The following is a 21,704-nucleotide window of genomic DNA, read 5'->3' on the forward strand; positions in this document are numbered from 1 at the left end:
TGGTGGTAGTTATTCCCCATGATGAGACTGGCAATCAACTCCATGGTGGGATCTACCCCAAGCAGCTGAGTAGCTGCCTCTGGGATGTGGTCTGCTTCCTGTATATAAGGAGAAGCTTTGGGAATGGTCTCTAGCCTTTGGCTCGCTTGGGCCCTGCATGTAGCCGTGCTCAGCAGCCTGCTATGCTCTGCTGACCTTGGAACTTACAATGGACTTAGATTAATGGCCTGCCATGTGGTTTGGTAACATCAGGACTGTGCCTTTTACTTGTCAACCTTGGGGCTATTCAGCCTCAGCAGCCAGCAGCTGTCTGAGTGAAAAAATGCCTCTAGCTTCAGTGGACTGGGAGCAAGAGGCAGAGCTGAAGACCAAGGTTGAGGGGCTTTCATACAGCTCTTAGAGCCTGGCACTTTGAACTTGGACTAAAAGCCTCCAAACTGTAAGACAATAAACTCCTGTTTGTTAAAGCCATCCCATTTGTGGTATATTCTTCTCAGAGTGGCACTAGGGAACCAGAACAGTGCACTTTGAAGTCAGGGTTTCTGGCTTCTAATCCCAGCTTTGCTACAAATTAACTATGTGATATTCGATGGATTTCTTAACCCGCCTATATCTTAGTTTCTTCCTATTAAAACACTGACAACAACAATATCTAACCCATTGGGATTACTGCGAGCATTAAATCATACCTTTGAGAAGCAAAAGATACAATGCTGAGTATAAGTAATGTCAACTGTGACTACTATTACAAAAAAAAAATTGGACAATTTTCCCCGACTGATTTGACTTGAGGTCATTGGGGGTAATGGGCACATAAAATCATGAATAACTATTAAGCAGTTCATACCAGGAAGTTGCTGAGAATACCTCGCTGTTAACTCTCCCACTCTTGCCTCTACTGATGTTCACTGGGTCATCCTGACCTCATTTGGACTCAATAGTATGAAATGCTTTTTAGCAGAAGATGAACTCAAAGGGAGATGGAAACGGCTATGCATGTGCAGTGTAGTAAATTACTTAGTATGGCTTTTCTACCCATAAGTCATTGTAAACTCAGTGGTGGAATGAGCAACTGAGGAGCTGATTGTAAATGTTATCCAAGTGGAGTATTTCTGTTGGGCGTGGCACAATATAATGTTCTGGGAGGTGCCCACTCTCTCTCAGGTGCTTAGAGTTCTGATGCTATGATTGGCTAGTTTGACCACCCGGCGGGGCTCAAAAGGAGGCCTCCTAGAGGCAGAACTCTCTCTCTGACTGCTGGTTGAGGAAGACGTGCTGCTGAAAGAGACACGCACCCCTGAAAGAGACACGTGCTGCTGGGAAAGAGACACAAGAGACACGCATTGCTGAGTGAGACACCGAGGGACCAGCACTGCTGGGAAAGAGACTGTGAGAGACTTTTGGCTGAGGGACGGTGGGCTGGGAGAGAGTTCCTCCTGAACTTGAGTTGTAGCCTGGTGCTTCCCTAATAAACCCCATAATCTGTGAGTTCTATGTGGCCACTGCAGTGAATTATCGAACCCAGAAGAGAGGTGGTGGGTGCTTTGGGAGGAACGGTTGGTAAAAGGGCTGGAGGGAGGCAGCATGTCTGGCCTTGCAGTACTAGGCCTTGGGTTACTGCTGGTAATCCTGTCTTCCTCTTGTGAGATTAGAGGAGGTCAGAACATGTGGCCTCCTTGTCGTTTTTGCAGCATGGTTTTAAAAAAAGAGGCTTTACTGCGTCAAAAGGGGTGTGTTACTCTTTGGACACCCAATGAGCTTGTGAGGGTTGCTATTTCTCCAATGAGCCATCTGCACTACTTGTCTAGCACTGTTACTGCAGCCAGCGGTAAGACAGACCACAGTGACTGAAAACACGTACACGGCCATGAGTCACTTAACTTTCCCAACATGCTCTGTGAAAGAGGACATCATGTGCTTTGGAAACTGTACAAATACCATATTATATACAGGCAGTCCCCAGATTATGAATAAGATCAGGTCCTAAGTCTATTTGTAAGTTGAATTTGTCCATAGGTCAGAACCATTAGGCACAGTTTGTATCAGTCAAATGTTTTTCTTAGTATACAGTATACACCATACCTTTCTATGCATAGAAAATATTGAAGAAACACTTCCAGATACACTAAAACATCTTTAACATGATAATACACTAATAATAGTAGTAATAATAACAATGTTTGTTTGGTTGCACATCTCAAAGTAGCACCCATTATTACGAACCATAGTATGTACCTTGAATATTTAATATCATCGGCTTTACACGGGTTGGGACCACTGACATTACGTGAGTGTATGATGGCATACCTGGCAGGAAGTGATAGTGACTTTAAAGCCAGAGAAACTGCAGAAGACAGGTATTTCTCAGAGCAAAGAATCTCCCCTTTACAACGGACTTCTTTCTCATTTCTAGGAACTCATCACGAGGCAGGATATTTTATAAAGGTAGACACAATGGCATCAACCTGAAAACTAAACCAGGGGCAAACATCACAAACTATAAAAGGCAAGGAAGACAGAACTCGCCAGAAGAACTCCTGACTTCTTAAGATGAAGCAGCCCAGTATACACCGTCCTCTTCACTCAGGCAGTTCATTCTGAATGGATATACACTGCGGCTGGATTAATGTTTTGATATACTGGGTGCATACACCTCCTTCTAACTCGGAAAACTTCCATATGAAACAATAGCTCAGTTAAACAGGCACTGCTTTGCCCACAAGACCCCATCTTACATCAGACGCAACATGCTAAAAACCCGCCTCCTCCTCAAGAGGAACGGCTAGTCCGTCGTGTAGGGGAGAACAGGCTGTAGCGCTGCTCAGAACAGACCCTAGTCCCCTTTCCTACGTCCCCTGGGGTAAAAAGCTCCTTTCGACAGGCTCCAGAGGCCCGGATTGGGGCCCCGGTTCTGCCAATTACAGGACGGGCGACCCTAGGCAAGACACCACCCGTCAAGTAGGACATGAACGCCTGCCTTTTTGGGTTCCGCGTCGTGTCGCGGAACACGCCAGGTGCTCGCTCTCAGGAAGAACCCTTCCCGCCGTGGACCGTGACAACAGGCCTGTGACGACACTTTTCCACGTGATACGCGTCGGGGAAGGTCCTCACAACCTCATCCCACACAAAACCGGCTCAAAGTCAAACACTCATGACAGCAGCCTCCAACCTCATGACCCCATTGCACCGCGAGCACTCCCCGCCCACCTCCACGATGCACACCTTCGGAGACCGGAGGCAGGCAGCGTAGCGAACGTTCCCACCTACACCATGCACGTCCTCGGAGACCCGGGTCACGCTTCATAGCGGAAGTGACGCTATAAAGCTGCTGCTCTTCCCAGGCTCACTCCCCTGCCCCCGCAGTGCACGCTGGCTCTTGTAGTTCCTTTGGGGGCGGCGCAGGCTCTGGAAATGCCCTTAGGTACCAGTGGAAACCTGCTGATGCAAGCTGCCCGCCACGTTACTGGACAGGCAACAGTACCCGTGTTTTGAGTTTCAAATAGAATGATGTATCTCAAAACGCTACTTTCAATTTCTTTCTAAAGCAGCCTTGTCCAATGGAGATAGAATTCAATCCATATGCATAATTTAAAATTTTCTAGTAGTCGTATTTTACAAAGTGAAATTCATTTTAATCATATATTAATGCAGTATATCCAAAATGTAGTTTTAATGTGTAACCAGTATTTTTAAAAAGAATTGATGTTTTATCTTTTTTTTTCCACAGTGGTTCTGAAGCCTGGCATATGGTTTGACTTACAGCACATCTCAATTCAAACTAGCCACATTACCAGTGCTCAGCAGATACATGGGAGTGGCTATGATAAGACAGCCCAGGTCTAACCTAATACACACACTCCTCCACCTGGCTTCCAGGGGTCTGTGTGGTCCAGTCTCTTACTCCTCTCCAGCCACAGCAGACCCTTCTGGCCCGGACTGCCCTTTTCTCACACATCTCCCTGGCTGCTCCAAACCTCTACTGAAATGTCACCTAGCAGGGGCTTTTTCTGAGCACCGTATTTCCCATCCATTTCTTTCTAACCCAGCACCTCTGTCCCCTGACCTCCTTTTTCTTCCTAGTGTGTCCACCACCAGAAATATGTATTTATTTATATGCTACCTCGCCCCCCAAATAAAAACGGAAGTTCCATGGAAGCAGGGACTTGCCTTTATTACGGTGTCCCCAATTCCTTAGAATAATCCCTAGTACATCTCAGGCATTAGGTATGTATTTTGAATGAATAAGGTGGTGTGACCCTAAACATTTATCAGGCCACCAGTCTGGGCACATAAGCTCTTCTGCCCGCTGCTCCTTTCAGCCCAGAGCCCTTCATTCCCCAGGGCCACAGTGCCCTGCCCCCAACATGAAGGTGCTTCCTCAGGACAGTGGGTGCTGGGAGAGCTGCTTGCCTACCTGGATTCCAAAGGTAAAGAGAAAAGTGGTTGAGAAACAAGAATCGAGACAAGTTGTTTATTTGATAAGGAGGAAAGAGGAACTCTAATTCCTCCTCTCTCTTCTGGCGTCTGAACTGGGTTGTGGGCGTCACATGGAGAGCAACACGTAAGAACTCCCTTGCAGACCTAGATCCTTCGCAGCAACACGAAACTGCCTGATTTACGAGACTTGCAATCGCTGTTTTCTAGACAGAAGTGCCAACCGGGTTGCTCTGCACTGCATCAGTGCTAGCTACGTTCTCCTTCTTGTCTTCGGGTTTCATGGCGGGAAAGAGAAGTACTTCCTACAGGAGATAAAAATGCATTATGAAGCAAAGCAGTACTCTGAAGTTTTTTTTTACCACTATCCACCTATTCCTTTAGTCTTTGGCTACTGTCACCACCAAAATGCAGAGGGCTGTGCGCTCCAGTTGAACAGAGAATGCGTTGTTCTTTGATTCTAAGTCAGTCTCTCAGCCACAGGAACCGTGAAAGAGCAAATGCACAGCACTGCCCAGGGCACTGCGGCAACTCCCTAACAAATGCCGAGCTTCTCTCAAACTTCCATTTCCTCATCTATACAAAGGAGTAACACACTTCCATGCTTTGCAGGACTGATTTAAGTTAAATGAAGTCAGGCATGTAAAGGGCTTAGCGTGTTCCCTGTTTCCTCAAGAAATGCCAACAATTAGCATTCCTTCTGCCTCAGGTAGAGAAAACCAAAATCCCTTAGGGTCTGATGCTCTGACCATCCTCCTGAGGGGTCACATGAGCTCTTCTGCCTGCTCCTCTTTCAGCCCAGAGCCCTTCATTCCCCAGGGCCACTGTGCCCTGCCCCCAACATGAAGGTGCTTCCTCTGTGGAGAGCTGCTTGCCTACCTTGATGTTATTGGAGTCCGTCAAGAACATGGCGACCCGGTCGATGCCCATGCCCCAACCAGCTGTCGGGGGCAGCCCGTATTCCAGGGCGGTACAGAAGTTCTCATCTATGAACATGGCCTCATCATCACCGGCAGCCTTGGCCTAGAACAGGAGAGAGCCAGTGGTGATGTTCTTCCAGGCTGGAATGTCTCTCTCAGTGTCCGAGTGAGCACCTTAGCATTCAGAGGGATTAACCATCCCCAGGGAGAGTGTAACACGCAAGCGCCATTGGCAACTGGTTTCCTAGTAATTCGCAGATTTAATCATTTCTTTCAAATACCTGGAGAAAACGGCTGATGAACTCTACCTCAAAATACACTCAAATTTCTCTGTGAAACAAAAACACCTCCACTGCCTGGGGTCCTAGAAGTCCAGTGAGACTGTTTACCACGATGACTTCTATAGTCTCTCCCATTTCCTGATCCCACCTGTCAGTGGCAGTGCCGGTGCCAGCAGGCAGCTTGTGGGGCTTTAGTCTTCCTCATTAATCTTTCTCTGCCTCTTATCCCCAAGCCACCTAAGAAAATGAGCAATCTAAGAAAAATAATGCTCCCCACACAGACACACGCCTAAGTTTCCCATATGCTGAAAAGCCAAAACTTTTCAAGGTTTCTGTTGTGGACTAAACTGAGGCCCCAAAGACAAGTTGAGTCCTGATCCCTCTATCTGTGAACGTGACCCTGTTGAGAAGCAGAGTATTTGATGATGTTATCAGTTATGGAGACATGAGGCCATAATGGAGTAGGGTGGGTCCCAAACCTCTGACTGGTGTCCTTGTGCGGGAGAAGGACAGGGAAGGGGCAGCATGTGAAACTGTAGCCGCAAACCAAAGATGGAGCCACCACCTGCTCGGAGGAAGGCATGGCCAGCTTCTCTCTCCCAGCCCTCAGAAGCAATCAACACAGCTGATACCCTGATTTACTTCCAGCTTCCACAACTGTAAGACAAGAAATTTCTATTCTCTAAGTCACCCAACTTAGGCTATTTTGTCATGGCAGCCCTAGGAAAGTAATATGGTCTCTATTTTGAAATATGACTTGCTCCAGAGAAGCAGGTGGCTTTATCCTTCGTTCCTGCCAAGGCATCAGGTGATGTAGACAGTGACAAAGGAACAGGGTGAGGGTGGGTGTTTACTGGTCCACAGGCAGGCAGATGAAATCCTTGCCTTTGCTCACACTGCCCTTCCTTACCTTGGCCTGTTCTTCAAACAGCTGCCGCTGCCGCATTGGGTCATTCAGCTCAGTGTAGGCATTACACACTTCCTTCTTCATGACGAAGAGCTCGAAGCGCTCGGTCAGACCCCCTTTAGAGCGGTGCCTGGGGACAGGAGACCAAAGGGGTGGTTGGATATACAGATCTCTACTACCTAACATCTGGTACAAACACAGGAATTCCTGAATTCTAGTTGACTCGGCTTTGGTGGTACAGTGCCTAAGGCACTTGACTGCTAACCAGAAGGCTGGCGGTTCAAACCCACCAGCCACTCCTCGGAAGGAAGGTTGGGCAATCCACTTTCCGTAGTGATACTGCCTCGGAAACCCAAGGAGGGTTCGCTATGAATCGAACTGACTCCACAGCAGTGTTTCTTTTTTATGCTGACTCAGAAGCGTTACTGAGTGTGAACTGAAGCCTGAACACATTCTCAGGAGCTGAAAAAGCCATGAGTTACCTCAGCCAACACCCTATGGAGCAGAAAGACCACCCAGTCTACCCACAGCATCTTGAGAATTAATAAAACTGTTGTTTTATGCCATTAACTTTTAGGGTTATTATACAGCAGATGTAACTGAAATACCATGCTTGAGCTTACCACTTGGCCAAAGGGCTCATTATCTGTGGGTGATCACAGATGAACGTCGGATTGATGCAAGTCACTTCCAGGAAGTCGCCAACCAGCTTAACGAGAAAGCAAAGCAGAGCTACAGGAGACAGCCAGGAGTCTCACTGTCTTCTGACTGCTATTTTGGTCACCCCAGCCTGGGTGAAAGACTCAACTCCCACCCCAATGGGACTTTAACCTATAGCTTTTCAGTGGCTGGTAAGGGTTAACTGAGATCTCATAACATGAGCTTGCTGACACAGAGCTGAGTAGGGCAAGGGGCCAAATCTTGGTGATTCTCTGGGTGCTCTCTTTAGTGCTTTCCCTTGAAGCTACAAAAGCGAGTTCTCCCTACACGGTTCATCCTTCACAAGGAGCAGACAGGCCAGATCCCCTGGGTGAGAACAAGCACTTCGAGAGCCTAGCCTCTCACCTTATCAAGAAGCCTGGCTGTGGTCCGAGGTGGAGGACATTCAACAGCTTTTGCTACACAAATATCATCAAGGATTTTGCGAGTTTCTATAATACAAATGTACAAGTTAGGAGGGAAGACACTATACTATCCAAATAAAAAATATATACATACAGCGAAGAATGACAAACCAAAACCAAACTCACTGCCGCCGAGTCAGATCCGACTCACAGAGACCCCTCCTTGGGTTTCCGAGGCGGTATCACTATAGAAGTGGACTGCCCAACCTGCCTTCTGAGGAGTGGCTGGTGGGTTTGAACCACCAGCCTTCTGGTTAGCATTCAAATGCCTTAGGCACTATGCCAGAAGAGAAGGGGAAATCTAGTCCTGACCCACCCAGATTCAGAGCTGAACAAGAAGGAGTGCGGTAAAACGGTGGGGGTGGGGAGTATGAAACTTTACCTTCCGTTTCAAAGAGGTTTGTATCTGGCAGCTTCACTCCCAGGGCTTTCTCAAGCTCCTCCACCATGCTGATTCTCCGGAAGGGTGGAGTGAAGTCAATCTCACAGGCTTGACCCTCAGGGCCGTCTGGATGGTAGGTGACCTTGTAACCACCTGTGATGTGCTTCACCATCCCTAGGGGAGAAACCTGCCATTTAAAGAGGAACAAGAGGAAGGCCTCTTCTGAAAGCAGCTCCCTGGACATGGGTACGAGATGAAGGGACAAGGAAGGGGTCACCTGAAACCATCTTCTCCGTGATTTCCATGAGATCGTGATAGTCTGCGTAGGCCATGTAGAACTCACAGGTGGTGAACTCAGGATTGTGAGTCAAATCAATTCCTTCATTCCGGAACTGACGTCCAATTTCATAAACCCGGTCTAGGCCACCAACCACCAGCATCTAAAACACACGATCATGGTCATGGCAGCTAATCTTAACAGCCCTGCAAAGTGTGTCTACAAAAGCCCCACCTTAGTTTTCACAGCCCAGGAATGCTTTTGGGTCTCTACCCAAAATCCCTAGAACCACTCTCATTAGGCCCTTATAATGAAGTTTATAATTCTTTTCTTGGCTTCCCAGAACCCAAACCAAACCCACTGCTATCAAGTCAATTCCAACTCTTAGCGATCCTCTAGGACAGAGCAGATGGCCCCATAGGGTGTCCAAGGCTATATGTCTTTATGGAAGCAGACTGCATCAGAGACTAGGGAGTTCAAACTGCTGACCTTTTGGTTAGCAGCCAAATGCTTTAATCACACCACCACTAAAAAGTGAATTCTCTTTCCATGTCTGAGGTGTCCCCTACCTTATGACTCTAAGCCTCCTCCCCAAAGAAGAGAGGTTCTTTTGAGGTTAGGATACAGGCATGTGACCAAGCTCTACCAATTTGAGGCACCTGTGAGACTCCAACATGGAAACTAGTGAAAGAAGATGTAGGTATTGCACAGAGTTTATTCTGGCAAAGGTCAGAGAGAGCTAGCTTTTGGAGACAGTAGCTGCAGAGGTCCTAGAGGTGGTGACCTGTGCCTAGTGCCAGGGTGATTGTGTCAAGTGGAAAAGACACTGGGTCACCTATGGGAATGGCCCAGTGGCATGATTAAGAATTGTTCCCAGTTGTGTTGTCTCCAAGCCTGATTCTCTGACCTTCCTGTAGATTGTGAGCTTTCTTTCATTCATGGATAAATTTTTATTTTGCTTAAACTAGTTATACTATATTCTGTGATCTGTAACTAAATCTTGAGTAACAGTCTTCAATATTTACTCCAATAATTTAAATATAAGTATTACCAAACTCTAGAGAAGCATTAAATTCTTGCTTTGAAAGACAAAAATCATCTGATCCAAGGAAGAGTATCAATTTAACAGGATCACAGAAACAAAAGTAGGTTAGGAGAACCTGCATATACAGGAGAAACCACCCTTCTGCCCTCAGCCCGGAAATGCTCAGTAATCTTTAGAGACATTCTGGAAGTGTTACACTCAGCCTGACAGCCTGGAATTACTATCCCAGTGCTTCTAACCGCACTCTTCCTCTTACTTCTTACCACACCTGTCTAGCCAGTGGTTTTCCAGCCATCTGTTTCTCTGAGAGGAAGGTGCATCTTATGATTACCTTATGGTAGAGTTCTGGAGCAATTCTCATATATAAGTTCATGTCTAGCTCGTTGTGGTAGGTGACAAAAGGCTTGGCCACTGCTCCCCCTGGGATGAGGTTCATCATGGGAGTTTCAATCTAAAAAGGCAGGGAGGGCCATTTAGTCTTCAGACAATGAGAGGGTTTGAGGCAGCTCAAGCTTTGCATATAATGTAGTCTAACCTTTTTATTTGATCCCAAAGTAAATGTTAAGTTCAACAGTAATGTGCAAATACTTTACAAAGCATAGATTGTATGACTTCCCAGAATATGCAATTTCTATTAAGAATACCAAACCATCATTAACATGGTACTATTAACTTTCACAAGCTAAAAATTGGAATCTAAAGGGGTATAGCCTTTTCTGAGTTCAATTTGGCAGTATTTATTAAAAAATGTAACCTTTTATATCCTTTGGCTAAGTTATTCCACTTCCAGAAAGCCATTCTTGAGAAACACTTGTACATGAGTACAGACATTCACTGAAACATTTCCTCTTATAGAGGAAAATGAGAAAAAACCTAACCTATCAATAAGGAAAACAAACAAATTATGTAGCCTTAACAAGGGCTCCAGAATATATTGATAAGTGTGTGTGTGTGTGTGTGTGTGTAGGCAGGTTCATCATAATACATATAGTGTCACTTCTTTTATGTTTAAAGTAAAAAATAAAACTACCTCTATAGGTGTATGCACAGTGAATGGCGTGGAAGGATACATACCCAACTCAACAGTTTGGGTAGGGAAGTTGGATGAGGGAGGTGAAAGAGGACCTGCTGTTTTTATTCTATGTATTTCCTTACCATTTGAATTTGTTCTACAGTAGCATGCATTTGTCTTTTGCTCATACAATTAAAAAGCTGTTCCAATGCTTCAGAAAAGCAAAATAATTTAGTAATATAGTGAATGTGCATGGAATGATTAACATGTACACTGTCCAACACCTGGTCCAGGACCTTGGAAACCAGGTACTGCCTTCCTAATCATGGCACTAACTACACATGATGGAACAAAGACAATGGCAAGAAAGGGGATGTCTTCACAGCACGAAGGTGACTGACCCAGAACACACCGGGGAAGGCAGGGAAGGGAAAGTAAAAGGCAAGCACAGCAAGGTGGCCCATCAAGCGCCAGGTACAAATGCCCCTCACCTCCAGGAATCCCAGCTCATCCAAGAAACTTCTTATGTATGTGATGATCTTAGAGCGGATGATAAATTTCTGCCTCACAAAGTCATTCAAGATCAAGTCCAAGTATCTCTGACGATACCGTGTTTCCTAAACAAAAGTAACAGTCAGAAATCACAGGTATGATAACGTGGAATGACTCTTTTTGAGCCCCAGCTGGAAGGCCTTAGAGCTCACCTTGTCTTTGAGGCCAAAGTGGAGATGAGGCAGCATATGCAAACAGGGGGACAGCAGAGTGATCTCGTAGGGAATGATGCTCAGCTCACCCTTCCTGGTTTTCCCTGGACTCCCCTGAACTCCAATTATGTCTCCCCGACGTAGTTTGTTATTTATGTGAATAAATTCTTCTTCTGACTTATAATTCCTGAATGAAAGGAAAATAATTCAGTATAGACCAAATTAAACAGACCACTGTTTTATTCTAGAACTCTCACTAAACCATTAAAGACTAGTTAATGCAAGCCCAAGAAGAACCTCAGATTCAAAGAGAACTGTTACAATGTACTATCTTTTATTTTTCTCTGCTGACACAATCTGAGAGCAGTCATTACTCTCCAGGTGACCAGATGGCCTTTTCATCCTCTTCACAGCCTTACCCTTCTTCTTGCCCTAACTTCAATCACCAATGGGAAAATAAGACCACATTGGCCTCTATTCCCAACATGTTGCTCTCAGCCAATCTACAAAGGACTGTGACTGGGTATTTATTTTTACATACCTGGAATTGGCCATGACTTGCAATTTGACCCCCTCTCCTCGAAGGTCATAGAAGATGAGCTTTCCTCCAGAGGCTCTTTTGGCATGGATCCTACCTAGAAAAGGAAGAGCAAAAATACTGACAGACAGAACCAGAAGTCATTTCATGCTGTCGTGCCAGAAAAGCTCCCTCGGCAGGACATAAACTAGGATCCAAGGTCCAAACCCTGCCTTTTTCTTCATGCAGACAAACCCCATTCAAAATAGAGATCTACAGAAAAAAGTAGCTTCAAAGATGTTCCCTGGAGCCCTAGAACATGGCAGTGTTAGAGGTCCAAGAGTATTTGTATCTTCCTAAATCCTCATACAAAAACAGAAACTACAGATAGACAGGTGAAGCCAAAAACTCATGGACAACATTTACAATGAAATTATAAGGGAAGGTGTTCCCCAAAACCCCAAAATATAAGTGAGGGGGCAACCTGCCAAGGACCACACAAAAAAAGCAGCAGGAAGCAACAGGACATCTGATGGTTCTGACTGGAGAACCCTCAAATGACCATAGGTATTCACTGAAAATTGTGGCAGGTGAACTGAAGGTCAGCCACATAGGTAAGTACAACAGGCTGCATTAAGAAAGTCTAAAAGGGATGGAGCAGTGTTACCTCCAAAAAACCAAAACCAAACCCACTGCCATTGACTCGATTCCAACTCATAGCGACCCTCACTGGGTTTCCGATGCAGTAAATCTTTACAAAGTAGATTGCCCAGTCTTGCTTCTGTTGAGTGGCTGGTGGGTTTGAACCACCAACTTTCTTGTTAGCAATCAGATGCCTGAGGCGCTGTGCTATGAGAACTCCTTGTGTAGTCTCCAGGAACATGCTAAACTCAACAGTCAGGGATCCTCTGCTGGACAAAGCACTACAAAACAGAAAATGGCAAGGAAAACAGACAAAGAAGAGAGAGAAGGTCCAAAAAACGAGAGGAAAGGGAACAGAGTCAGTGATCTCAGAAAGCAGGTTGCTGTATGTTTTTAACATTCACAAAAATAACAGAGGAGGAAACAGTGAAGTTGGAAAAGCTATCTGAACTGAACCAATGAATCAAGCTTCCGTTTAAAAATAAGCAACATAAAAATACTGAGGTGAAATATTATGCAAAGTTATCATAAAAAGAGAGAGAGAGAAGGTAGTAGAATGCTTTGGAAACACTCCCACTGGCCAAAGATGGGACAATTTGGATTTCAGGAAGGATAGGAACTGAAATGAATAGAAAATTTATATAATGTGTTTAAACCAGTGAGCTCATAATACTTAAAACAACAAAACTAACTGGTTACTTTCTGAGGGTGAATGGAACCAATTCATTATCTGGAAACTGGGTAAATAAAAGGAAACATCTTGTTATAAAATGATTTTAGTTAATAAGTGAAAACAGAAATAATAGGCTGAGAACACGTGATCTTACAACCCTAAGTGCATAAATGTATCTAGGCACTGAGATCACAGAGAGAGAGACAATCAGACAGTACAAGCCTCCCAAGGAAAGAACACACACCACCTATAGCCTCACCAGAAAAGGGTTACACCTGAACTGAGCAAGGAAACACAGAGCAGAGCAGAGCACACTGAGCTGCACCACACCCAAACCGTGCAAAACTCTACAGTCTACATGCCTGGGAATCTTCCACAAAAGAAAAAGGGATGGAGGGAAAGGGTAAATTATAAGAACTAAAATGATAACAAGTTAAAAAAAACAAATGGGAACACTAAACTGTAGTGTCTAGGGATGTATACCTGGATGATATAACCACGAAGAAATGCATACCAGTGACTGTTAGAAAAGTGAGCATAGTGGTTATTTTAGAGGGAGGGAGGGGGTTGTGACTGAGACAGGGCACATGGAGGGGCTTCTCCAAGCAGTTGGTAAAGCTGTATTCCTGGATCTGGGTGGCGGTTACAAAGATGTGTGTTATATAGTAATTCTCTGAAACCCCCAAAAAACAAGCTCATTGCTATTGCGTCAATTCCAACTCCCTATATAGGAGGGCTTCCCCTATCTTTGTTTTATTTCTACAATAAAAAAGGTAACCCCCCCCCCAAAAATCTAAATAAACTATACCAAGGATCATTTAACTACATAAAGTACCCAAAATGCACTGCCAGGAACCAGGACAGGAGTGCATAGGAAAGAAGGAAATAGGGAAGAGGGAACTTCAGGGAGGAAGTGGAAAGAGAGCTGTTACACTGTGGGAGGATGCAGTCAATACCATGAAACGAAATGTGTATGAGCTGCTATCTGGAAAATGAATTTGCTCTGTAAACTTCACCCAAATCACAATAAAAACTTAAAAAAAAAAAAAAAAAAAGATCCCACGTAAGATACCAAAAATACGATAATCCCATGTAAAATAATCCAAAAACAATGTTCTAGAAATCCAGTCTCACTGCAAAGCATTCTCAGGCAGAAGGCTGGGCCTCTTAGGAACCTGGGGCCAAGATGCCTTCTGATGAAAGAAGTGCTCAGAGAGGACACTGCAGCAACACAGGCCAGAGGCTCACTGGGAGAATGCCCCTTTCCCTGGAGCATCACCTCATCCAGACGCGACCCCATGCTCAGGGCTGCTCTACTTTTTTCTGTGAATCCTCGCATCAGCAGGGCCCCTAGTAAACTAGCTTCAGACAGCAGGCTTCTTGAGAGCAAGACCACCCCAATCCTTCCTGTGCTCTACTGAAGAGGTCTGCCTACTGTGGGAGTTGAGCAAACCCCCAGAGAATCTTCCTACCTGCCACCTTTAAAGTGATGTCAGTTAGGTGGTCCCCAGGCTGTAGGTGAGTGTACTCTTCAATGAAGTGAGTGAGAGAGATGTCCACATGGAACTTGTGTGGGTACGGGTCTTCCCCACTGGCCTTCAGTTGGTGGACCGCTTGACTGCGGATCTTGTAGTATTGCTGTAGAAAGATAAACAAGAATCTTCAAGAAGTTGTACCTGGCCCACCGGTGGCCCATCCAGCGGAGCACTGCATGCTGCCTCAGTGGCTCCAACACACTGAGCTTTCTTTCTTTCTTTCTTTTATTGTGATTTGGGTGAAAGGTGACAGAGCAAATTTACTTTCCATACAGCAGCTCCCATAAAGCACTGAGCTTTCTTAGACCAAGCCTAGTCCCTGCTTTTGAAATCACAGGATTGAATATGGTATGTAGAGCGGTCACATCCACAGTTAGAAATGAAGGGCAGAATTGCAAAAGGGAAGGAAAGAAATGGAGTTCTGTCTGAAATGAGAAAAACTTAATTGGTACAAGTGGTCTTGGTTACCACTTTTGTGGACTGCATGTACTTGGTAAGTCATTTATCTTCTTTCCTAACCTCCCACCCCGGCCACACATCAGACTCTTCCCCAAGGTAGGCCATGGAGGCTGACAATGCAAAAAGGAATATTTTATAGCAGGGGTCCGACAACTTCTTCTGATGCAACTACTCAACTCTGCTGTTGAACCTTGTTGTCTAAGGTAACCTTGTTGAAGGTTGACAGCAGTCTTAGACATATGTAAACATACTGGCATGGGTGTGTTCCAATACAATTTTATTTACAAACAGGTACATGGTTGGGGGTATGGATTTGGCCTAGGGGATGATGTCTGCTGACCCCTGGGGGTTTGGTTTTGACCTATGGGATGATGTCTGCTGACCCCTGGTCTACAGTCAATCTTAACCCATTCTCAGGGAGCTAGTTTCTCTGTGGCCTCTGTAAGGCCCAGATAGTCCCAAGGAAGACTCATGAGTCACTTGGATGTACTGGATTCTCCTGAATGCCTGTCAGGAGTCAATGCTTAGGGCCTGTACTGTTAATCAGATGGAGTGGCAGTGATCCAGGGCCCAGAAGTGTCTTTTCTAGTCCCTATTTATCTAATTAGGAGCTCTGGTAGCATAGTGCCTAAGGCACTTGACTGCTAACCAGAAGGCTGGCGGTTCAAACCCACCAGCCACTCCTCAGAAGGAAGGTTGGACAATCCTACTTCCGCAGTGATACTGCCTCAGAAACCCAAGGAGGGGTCACTATGAGTCGGGGCCGACTCGATGGCAAATAACAACAACAACAACAACATTTATCTAATTAGTCACTGGTCTTTCCTATTGTCTAGGCATTCTCCGTAAGGCTCATCAGAAGTTCCCTGTGCCCAGCCAGGCTGGCAGCTGAGGGGACTCACATTAGGGTCCAAGCTCTCCTCCTCGGGGCTCACACCATTGTCAGCGATGTGGTTGGTGGTTGAAGTAGCAGCCTGGCTTAGCAGTTTCTCACTGAGCTCCTTCTGCTTGGCCTCCTTCTCTGCTACTTTCTTCTCGGCTTTCAGGCGTCTCTTTAGCTCACTGTAGGGAAGATGAGAATGTTCAACGTGATAGTTGCTGGAAGAGTCCTCTACTTTGCCCCATAGCGACTTATCAAAACTATGAATTGCCTGGGTACATGCTCTTGCTTTATCTTCAAGTTCACACCCCACCATATTCATTATACTCCACAGGTGAAAGAGACAAAGGGAAAAATAGGACTCCAGCAAAGATGAGAAAGATCTTATTCAGGGTCTGCTTTCTAGTCACAGGTCCTTGGCACCAAGTCCCACTAAAACCAGGATGCACCAGGAAAAAAAAAAAAAAATCCTACATATTAACTTCTATTTCAAACAGCCAATCAGCAGGATAGGATTTTCTTGAGCCAATCAGATTGCATGCTTCTTGTGAACAGCGTACCCCCTGGAAATATGAAGCTCCCAGAGCACCAGAATGGGAGCTCTGGTGGAGCAGTGCCTGACTGCTAACTAGAAGGCTGGCGGTTCAAACCCACGGGCCACTCCTCGAAAGGCAGCCTGGGCAATCTACTTCTGTAGAGATACTGCCTCAGAAACCCAAGGAGGGGTCACTATGATTTGGATCTAATTTGACAGCAGTGAGTTTGGTTTAGTGCACCAGATCAGATGTTTGATATGGCAATGTCTCCAACTATGCCTGCCACCCAACTCCTCCCCACCCAAGGAATGAGAGTCCAAAGAGGCTGGATCTTCTAAGCTCAAGGAGATGGCCCACTGACAATCTCTCCAGGAAAGGCCCTTGGCATTGCCTCACTTTACCATTAGATTCTGGCTTTGGCAACTAACTGGACAGAATGGTGTACTAAAGCAGCATAGTGTAATCAAAACCAAACCCACTGCCATTAAGTTGCTTCCAACTCATAGCAACCTTACAGAATAGGGCAGAAGTGCCCTATAGGGTTTTCATGGCTGTAAATGTACTGTTTCATCTTCTCCTACGGAACAGCTGGAGGGTTTGAACTGCTGATCTTTTGCTTAGCAATTAAATGCCTTAACCACTGTGCTACCAGAGTTCCTCAGTAGGAGATATCAAACCTTTGGAGTCAGAATGCCTGGGACTAAATGTTCACACATCCACCTACCAATTATGTGACCCTGGGCAAAGGTAAATGACTTTTCTCAGCCTTGGATACTCATCTATAAAACAGAACAGATGGCCCATCCCACTGTTACTGTGAGGAGTGAGATAATGTGCGTTAACAGATGGTCCTGTCCTAGCATTTAGTAAACACTAAAATGTTAGCTACTCTGGGATCCCTTACTACCAGAACAATTCACTCCCAGCACCCAGGACAGGAACGGTACAGAATCAGATAAATTTCTGGTCAAATCCTCTATTATCTAAACTTGGTAATTGTTACCTCTGACTCAAAAACAAAAACCATTTGGATAACTTGGTATCCCATATGCCCTTAACTTGCTGTCTGAATTCAGGAACCAAACAAGACTTAGATGGAGAGGGATAATTTCATTATTCAAAGAGCATTAACCGATCTTGCTCTCAAGACCCCAATGACCATCAAACATTCTGAGATGGTGAACCACAGCAAGTGATCCTGACCCATGCCTGCATTTTGTCTGGCTTCAGGGCACATCTTTCCTTTTCAATATGAGTTTAGAATAACTCACACAAAAAACCAAAAATAAACAACTCCCAACTTACTTGGGGTTTGAAACCATCATCTTTTAAGTAAAAACTGATTCTGATGGCTTCAGAATAGGTGATTCTGAATATAATCTGTCTTTAATAGTTATGAGAACCACTTTCCCTGAACAGTATGCTAGATCTATGACATGGTAATTCAGTCAATGGGTATATATGGTTATCAAGTTCTTCCCAGTATTAAGAGGACAAACCTGTTTCCATTTAGCTAGGTGCTGCTCTTTAATCTTAAACATAATCCAAGAAGGTCCTAGTGATAGAACCAACATTAATTTGGGAAACCAAATTAATCTCAAGAGCAAATAATTGCCAAGGAAGACGGGAAAGGGAAAACAACCCTCATTAAAAATTCCTTTTTCACACAAGAGTTTTGTTCTCAGTACTGTTCTAGAGTAAGATCCATAAACAATCCTAAGAATCTAAGGAGAAAGACTTTGAATTAGGAGACAATGAAAGACTATTGGTCTTGGTAGCAAGTCTCTTAAGTCCAAAGACTTAGCCAGGGACTTAGTATATAAGGAACTAAAGACGGGAAGGACTTTTGCTCCCAGAGCAATAAAGAAGGTAACTGGCACCAACCTTCTTTTATCAGAAAGTGGCTTGTCCTTGTGAAGCGCTGTGAAAGGAGCAAGTTGACCCAGTCGCAGCTCCCTCTGAGCCCATTGTGCCCAGGAGGTTTGGTGCAGGGACCCCCTAACAAGCCTTACAGCAGCTTGCGTCAACATGGCAGAATACCCTGGAACTAATGATTACCACCACCTAACAGGAAACACAGAGATGCAGTGTCAGATGTCAGATGGGACAGACAGTAAACACACCCAACCAGGACTCTTCTGCTCTTACTAGGGTGGGGTGGAGTGCTTTGTACTGTATTTTGGTGTCCCATTTAGTAACAGTAACATCGTGCTGAACACCATGACAATGTCTTTTTCAGTCCTGGCTGTGTGTAATAGGTGAGTATTTGTGATCAAAAATCAATAGCAAGTCAATTAATCAATATTTACAAGGAGATATGACCACACTGATTACAACATTGTAGAAACTGGGAGCCAGGATGTAAAAGAGTGTTTCTGAAGCTCTTGAAGCATGCTTTCTCTCCCAGGGGTGAAATACCTGGTAGCAAAGATGGCAATGGGAAATATGGAAAATGTCACTACCAACTATAAGCTCCAGATGCAGCTAAACCAGCCACACAAAAGCACCGCTGAAATAAAAAACAAGACTTGTTTGGAGCTCTCAGAATAAGGGGAAAAGGATAACTTCAGGAAGGGTCTAAGACCATATTATCTCTACACATTATTAACGCTGAAAGGCAACCCAATTTCAGGGATTCTGTTCTCTTACTTCTTACTGTCTCTACTGCATTCAAACAAATCAGAAGCGGGGGGTGTCTTTCAGTTGGGATTGAGGCACCTGGGCAGGCAACTCAGCTGTGTTTTAAATTGGGGAAAGTACCTGGCATAAAATGGTGCTCACTAAAGGTTTCACTCCAAGGAAGTTCCATGAGCAGCCATGAAATGGAAATGTTAATTTTTAAAAAATTAGTTCGTGGTCAAAGAGGAATATTCGGTATCAACAGCAGATTCTTCTAGACAATGCAAGGCAGTACGGTGCAGACATTGTCAGCCCATGGACTGTGGAGTTAAGGAGTTAAGGACTTAATTTTAGACCTCTGCTGCCATGCTTTGGACCAGGCCTAGGCCAGCTTTAGGTAGGCACACTTCAGCAATGCATTTATCACTCAGGGCTTCAGCTCATTAACTTGAGAAATGGACATTAATGCTTTCCTAGCAAGGTTATCATTTAGACTAGAGAGAAAGCTTGTACATACAGTTCTAACCTAGTGCCTGGCACATAAAAGCTGCTCAAAAAAGCAATACTTGTAATTCCTTTAAGAAAAGTCAGCAGAAAGGGATTATTGACCAGTTCCCTCAAAATACCTCTCCACTGTAAACTTTGCTAACAAGCTATCTGTGATGCACAGCCCTGCAACAGGGCTGATCCAACAGAGCAAGGTCTAGTCCCCTTCTCCTAAGGTTCTAGACACTTAACAGAGATCCATCACATCAGTCAGGAAGGGCAACATACCAGGGTGCTTATCGAACTACAGATTTAGACGTTTCCTTTTTCTAGTGTATTTGAAGCATAAATCCAGAAACAAACTTATTCATTTTATGTGTTGAGTGCCCAGAGCAACACCATCAGTGTTTAGAAAGTGAATTCCACCTTTAAGCACTAAGGGAACCAGGCATGTAATACATTAATTTCTCTTCAGTGCCTGTGAAACGGTACTATTCTTTGGGAACACTGAGAAAACAGTTACTCCGATCAATGCCTGTGGCCTTGAGAAGGAGTGTCCTATTTAAAGAATATACCTATTTAGAGAATATACCATTACCTGCTGCTAAAGGCTGCTAATAATCTTGATTTATTTATGTTTCTTCATACTCCAAGAATTTGGGGTGGTTACCAAAGATCTATCAGTTTGGTGCACCCGGCTGAGTAAGTGTCCTGTAGAGTCACCATGAGTTGGAATCGACTGCCTGGCAACTAACAACTGTTGGACATGGCTCACGCATTCAATACTAGCAGATCCTTTGAATAAGCCACGTGGGTTAGAACCTATCCCTTTAATACATAGCATTCTGAAAGAATGAGCCCACGAAAATTTGAAGGTCCTTCGGCACTGCTTGGACATTTTAAGTTTCTCCAACATCCTTGTCGTTGAAGATAATACATTAACGCACTTCCCAGGAGAGAGGGAGGAAAAGCGTTAAGTTTCGCTTTCGAATGTCCTCTGTCACCTCTCAGCTTTCACGCCAGCTTCTTCTACACATCCTCTCGCCCCAAGAGTACGACAGTGGGGACTCCGCCAGCGCCGAAATCGGACTTGGCAACGCGGAGGCGGTGGCCCCCTAGTATCCTGGGGAATGTAGTTTCCGGGGCGCGTAGCGGCTACGTCCCAGAAAGTCCGTGCCCACGAGAGGCGGAAGGAGGGCGCCTGGCACGGCTGCCTTGGCGGGAGCCTCTAGCCGCTTCCCAGCCCAAACTCTCCGGCCGAAAGGGTCTTAACGCGCCGCAGCTACACTTACTTCTTACTCAGTTTCGGTTCGCCGCCGTCCACTTTCACCTCAGCGTCCTGCACCGCGGCCATCTTTCCAGAAGGCCCGACCTAAAAGGGACCAGGGTCCCACGGCGATTTCCAGGGCAGATTGAGAAGCCCCGCCTCTTCCGGGGAAGAGGGGGCGGGCGCCTTTGGCGCGCAGCCCTTACTGCGCAGGGCTTCGCGGCCACGGCTGGCTTGTGGCGCCTCAGGGTTGTAGACTTCTACCCACCAGCTCCTTGAGTGCCGGGCATCAACTATGGCAGACGCCATGGATTTGGGCAAAGACCCCAACGGGCCCACCCACTCTTCGACTCTGTTCGTGCGGGAGGATGGCAGCTCCGTGTCCTTCTATGTGCGTCCCAGCCCGGCGAAGCGCCGGCTCTCGACGCTCATCCTGCACGGCGGCGGCACACTCTGCCGGGTGCAGGAGCCGGGGGCCGTGTTGCTGGCCCAGCCCGGGGAGGCACTGGCCGAGGCTGCAGGCGACTTCATCTCCACGCAGTATGTCTTGGACTGCGTGGAGCGCAACGAGCGGCTCGAACTGGAGGACTACCGGCTGGGCCCGGCGGCGGACCAGGCCCCGGAGACAAAGCCCGCGGCTCAGGCTGAGGGCGCCGCTGCCGCCGTGGAGCCCAATCCAGAACCGCTCGCCGGCCGAATCTCCTTCACCGAAGCGGACGACGTGGCCATCTTGACCTACGTGAAGGAAAATGCTCGTTCGCCTAGCTCCGTCACCGGCAACGCCTTGTGGAAAGCGATGGAGAAAAGTGCTCTCACCCAGCACTCGTGGCAGGCCTTGAAGGACCGCTACCTCAAGCACCTGCGGGGCCAGGAGCATAAGTACCTGTTGGGGGACGCTCCTGTGAGCCCCGCCTCCCAGAAACTCAAGCGGAAAGCGGAGCAAGACCCCGAGGCCGCGGATAGCGGAGGTGAGCCCTCTGCTGACACCTGTGGCGGTTGTCGGG

At 46.0% G+C, this 21,704-nt stretch overlaps 2 protein-coding genes across 2 annotated transcripts in view; one reads left to right on the forward strand and one right to left on the reverse strand.

Moving 5' to 3' along the window:
* Positions 1–4,640: 4,640 nt before the first annotated feature.
* KARS1 (lysyl-tRNA synthetase 1) lies at positions 4,641–20,787 on the reverse strand. Its single transcript, XM_007940378.2, has 14 exons — positions 20,726–20,787; positions 15,815–15,974; positions 14,391–14,556; positions 11,628–11,721; positions 11,087–11,273; positions 10,874–10,999; positions 9,702–9,821; positions 8,326–8,488; positions 8,049–8,222; positions 7,608–7,693; positions 7,166–7,251; positions 6,546–6,672; positions 5,314–5,457; positions 4,641–4,739 (listed from the first exon to the last, which is right to left on the reverse strand). Exons 1-14 carry the CDS (start codon positions 20,785–20,787, stop codon positions 4,641–4,643), a joined length of 1,794 nt encoding a protein of 597 aa, XP_007938569.1.
* A 208-nt stretch (positions 20,788–20,995) lies between these two features.
* The window catches only part of LOC103196609 (TERF2 interacting protein), a 7,462-nt gene continuing 6,753 nt past the window's right edge, over positions 20,996–21,704 (forward strand). The window contains exon 1 of the mRNA XM_042780876.1: positions 20,996–21,668. Within this exon, the coding sequence (XP_042636810.1) occupies positions 20,996–21,668 (673 nt within the window). The remainder of the gene's footprint in view (positions 21,669–21,704) is intronic.

The sequence above is a fragment of the Orycteropus afer genome, unplaced genomic scaffold (assembly GCF_000298275.1).
Source record: "Orycteropus afer afer isolate SDZICR_OR568_19922 unplaced genomic scaffold, OryAfe1.0 scaffold00067, whole genome shotgun sequence".
Classification (NCBI taxonomy): domain Eukaryota; kingdom Metazoa; phylum Chordata; class Mammalia; order Tubulidentata; family Orycteropodidae; genus Orycteropus; species Orycteropus afer.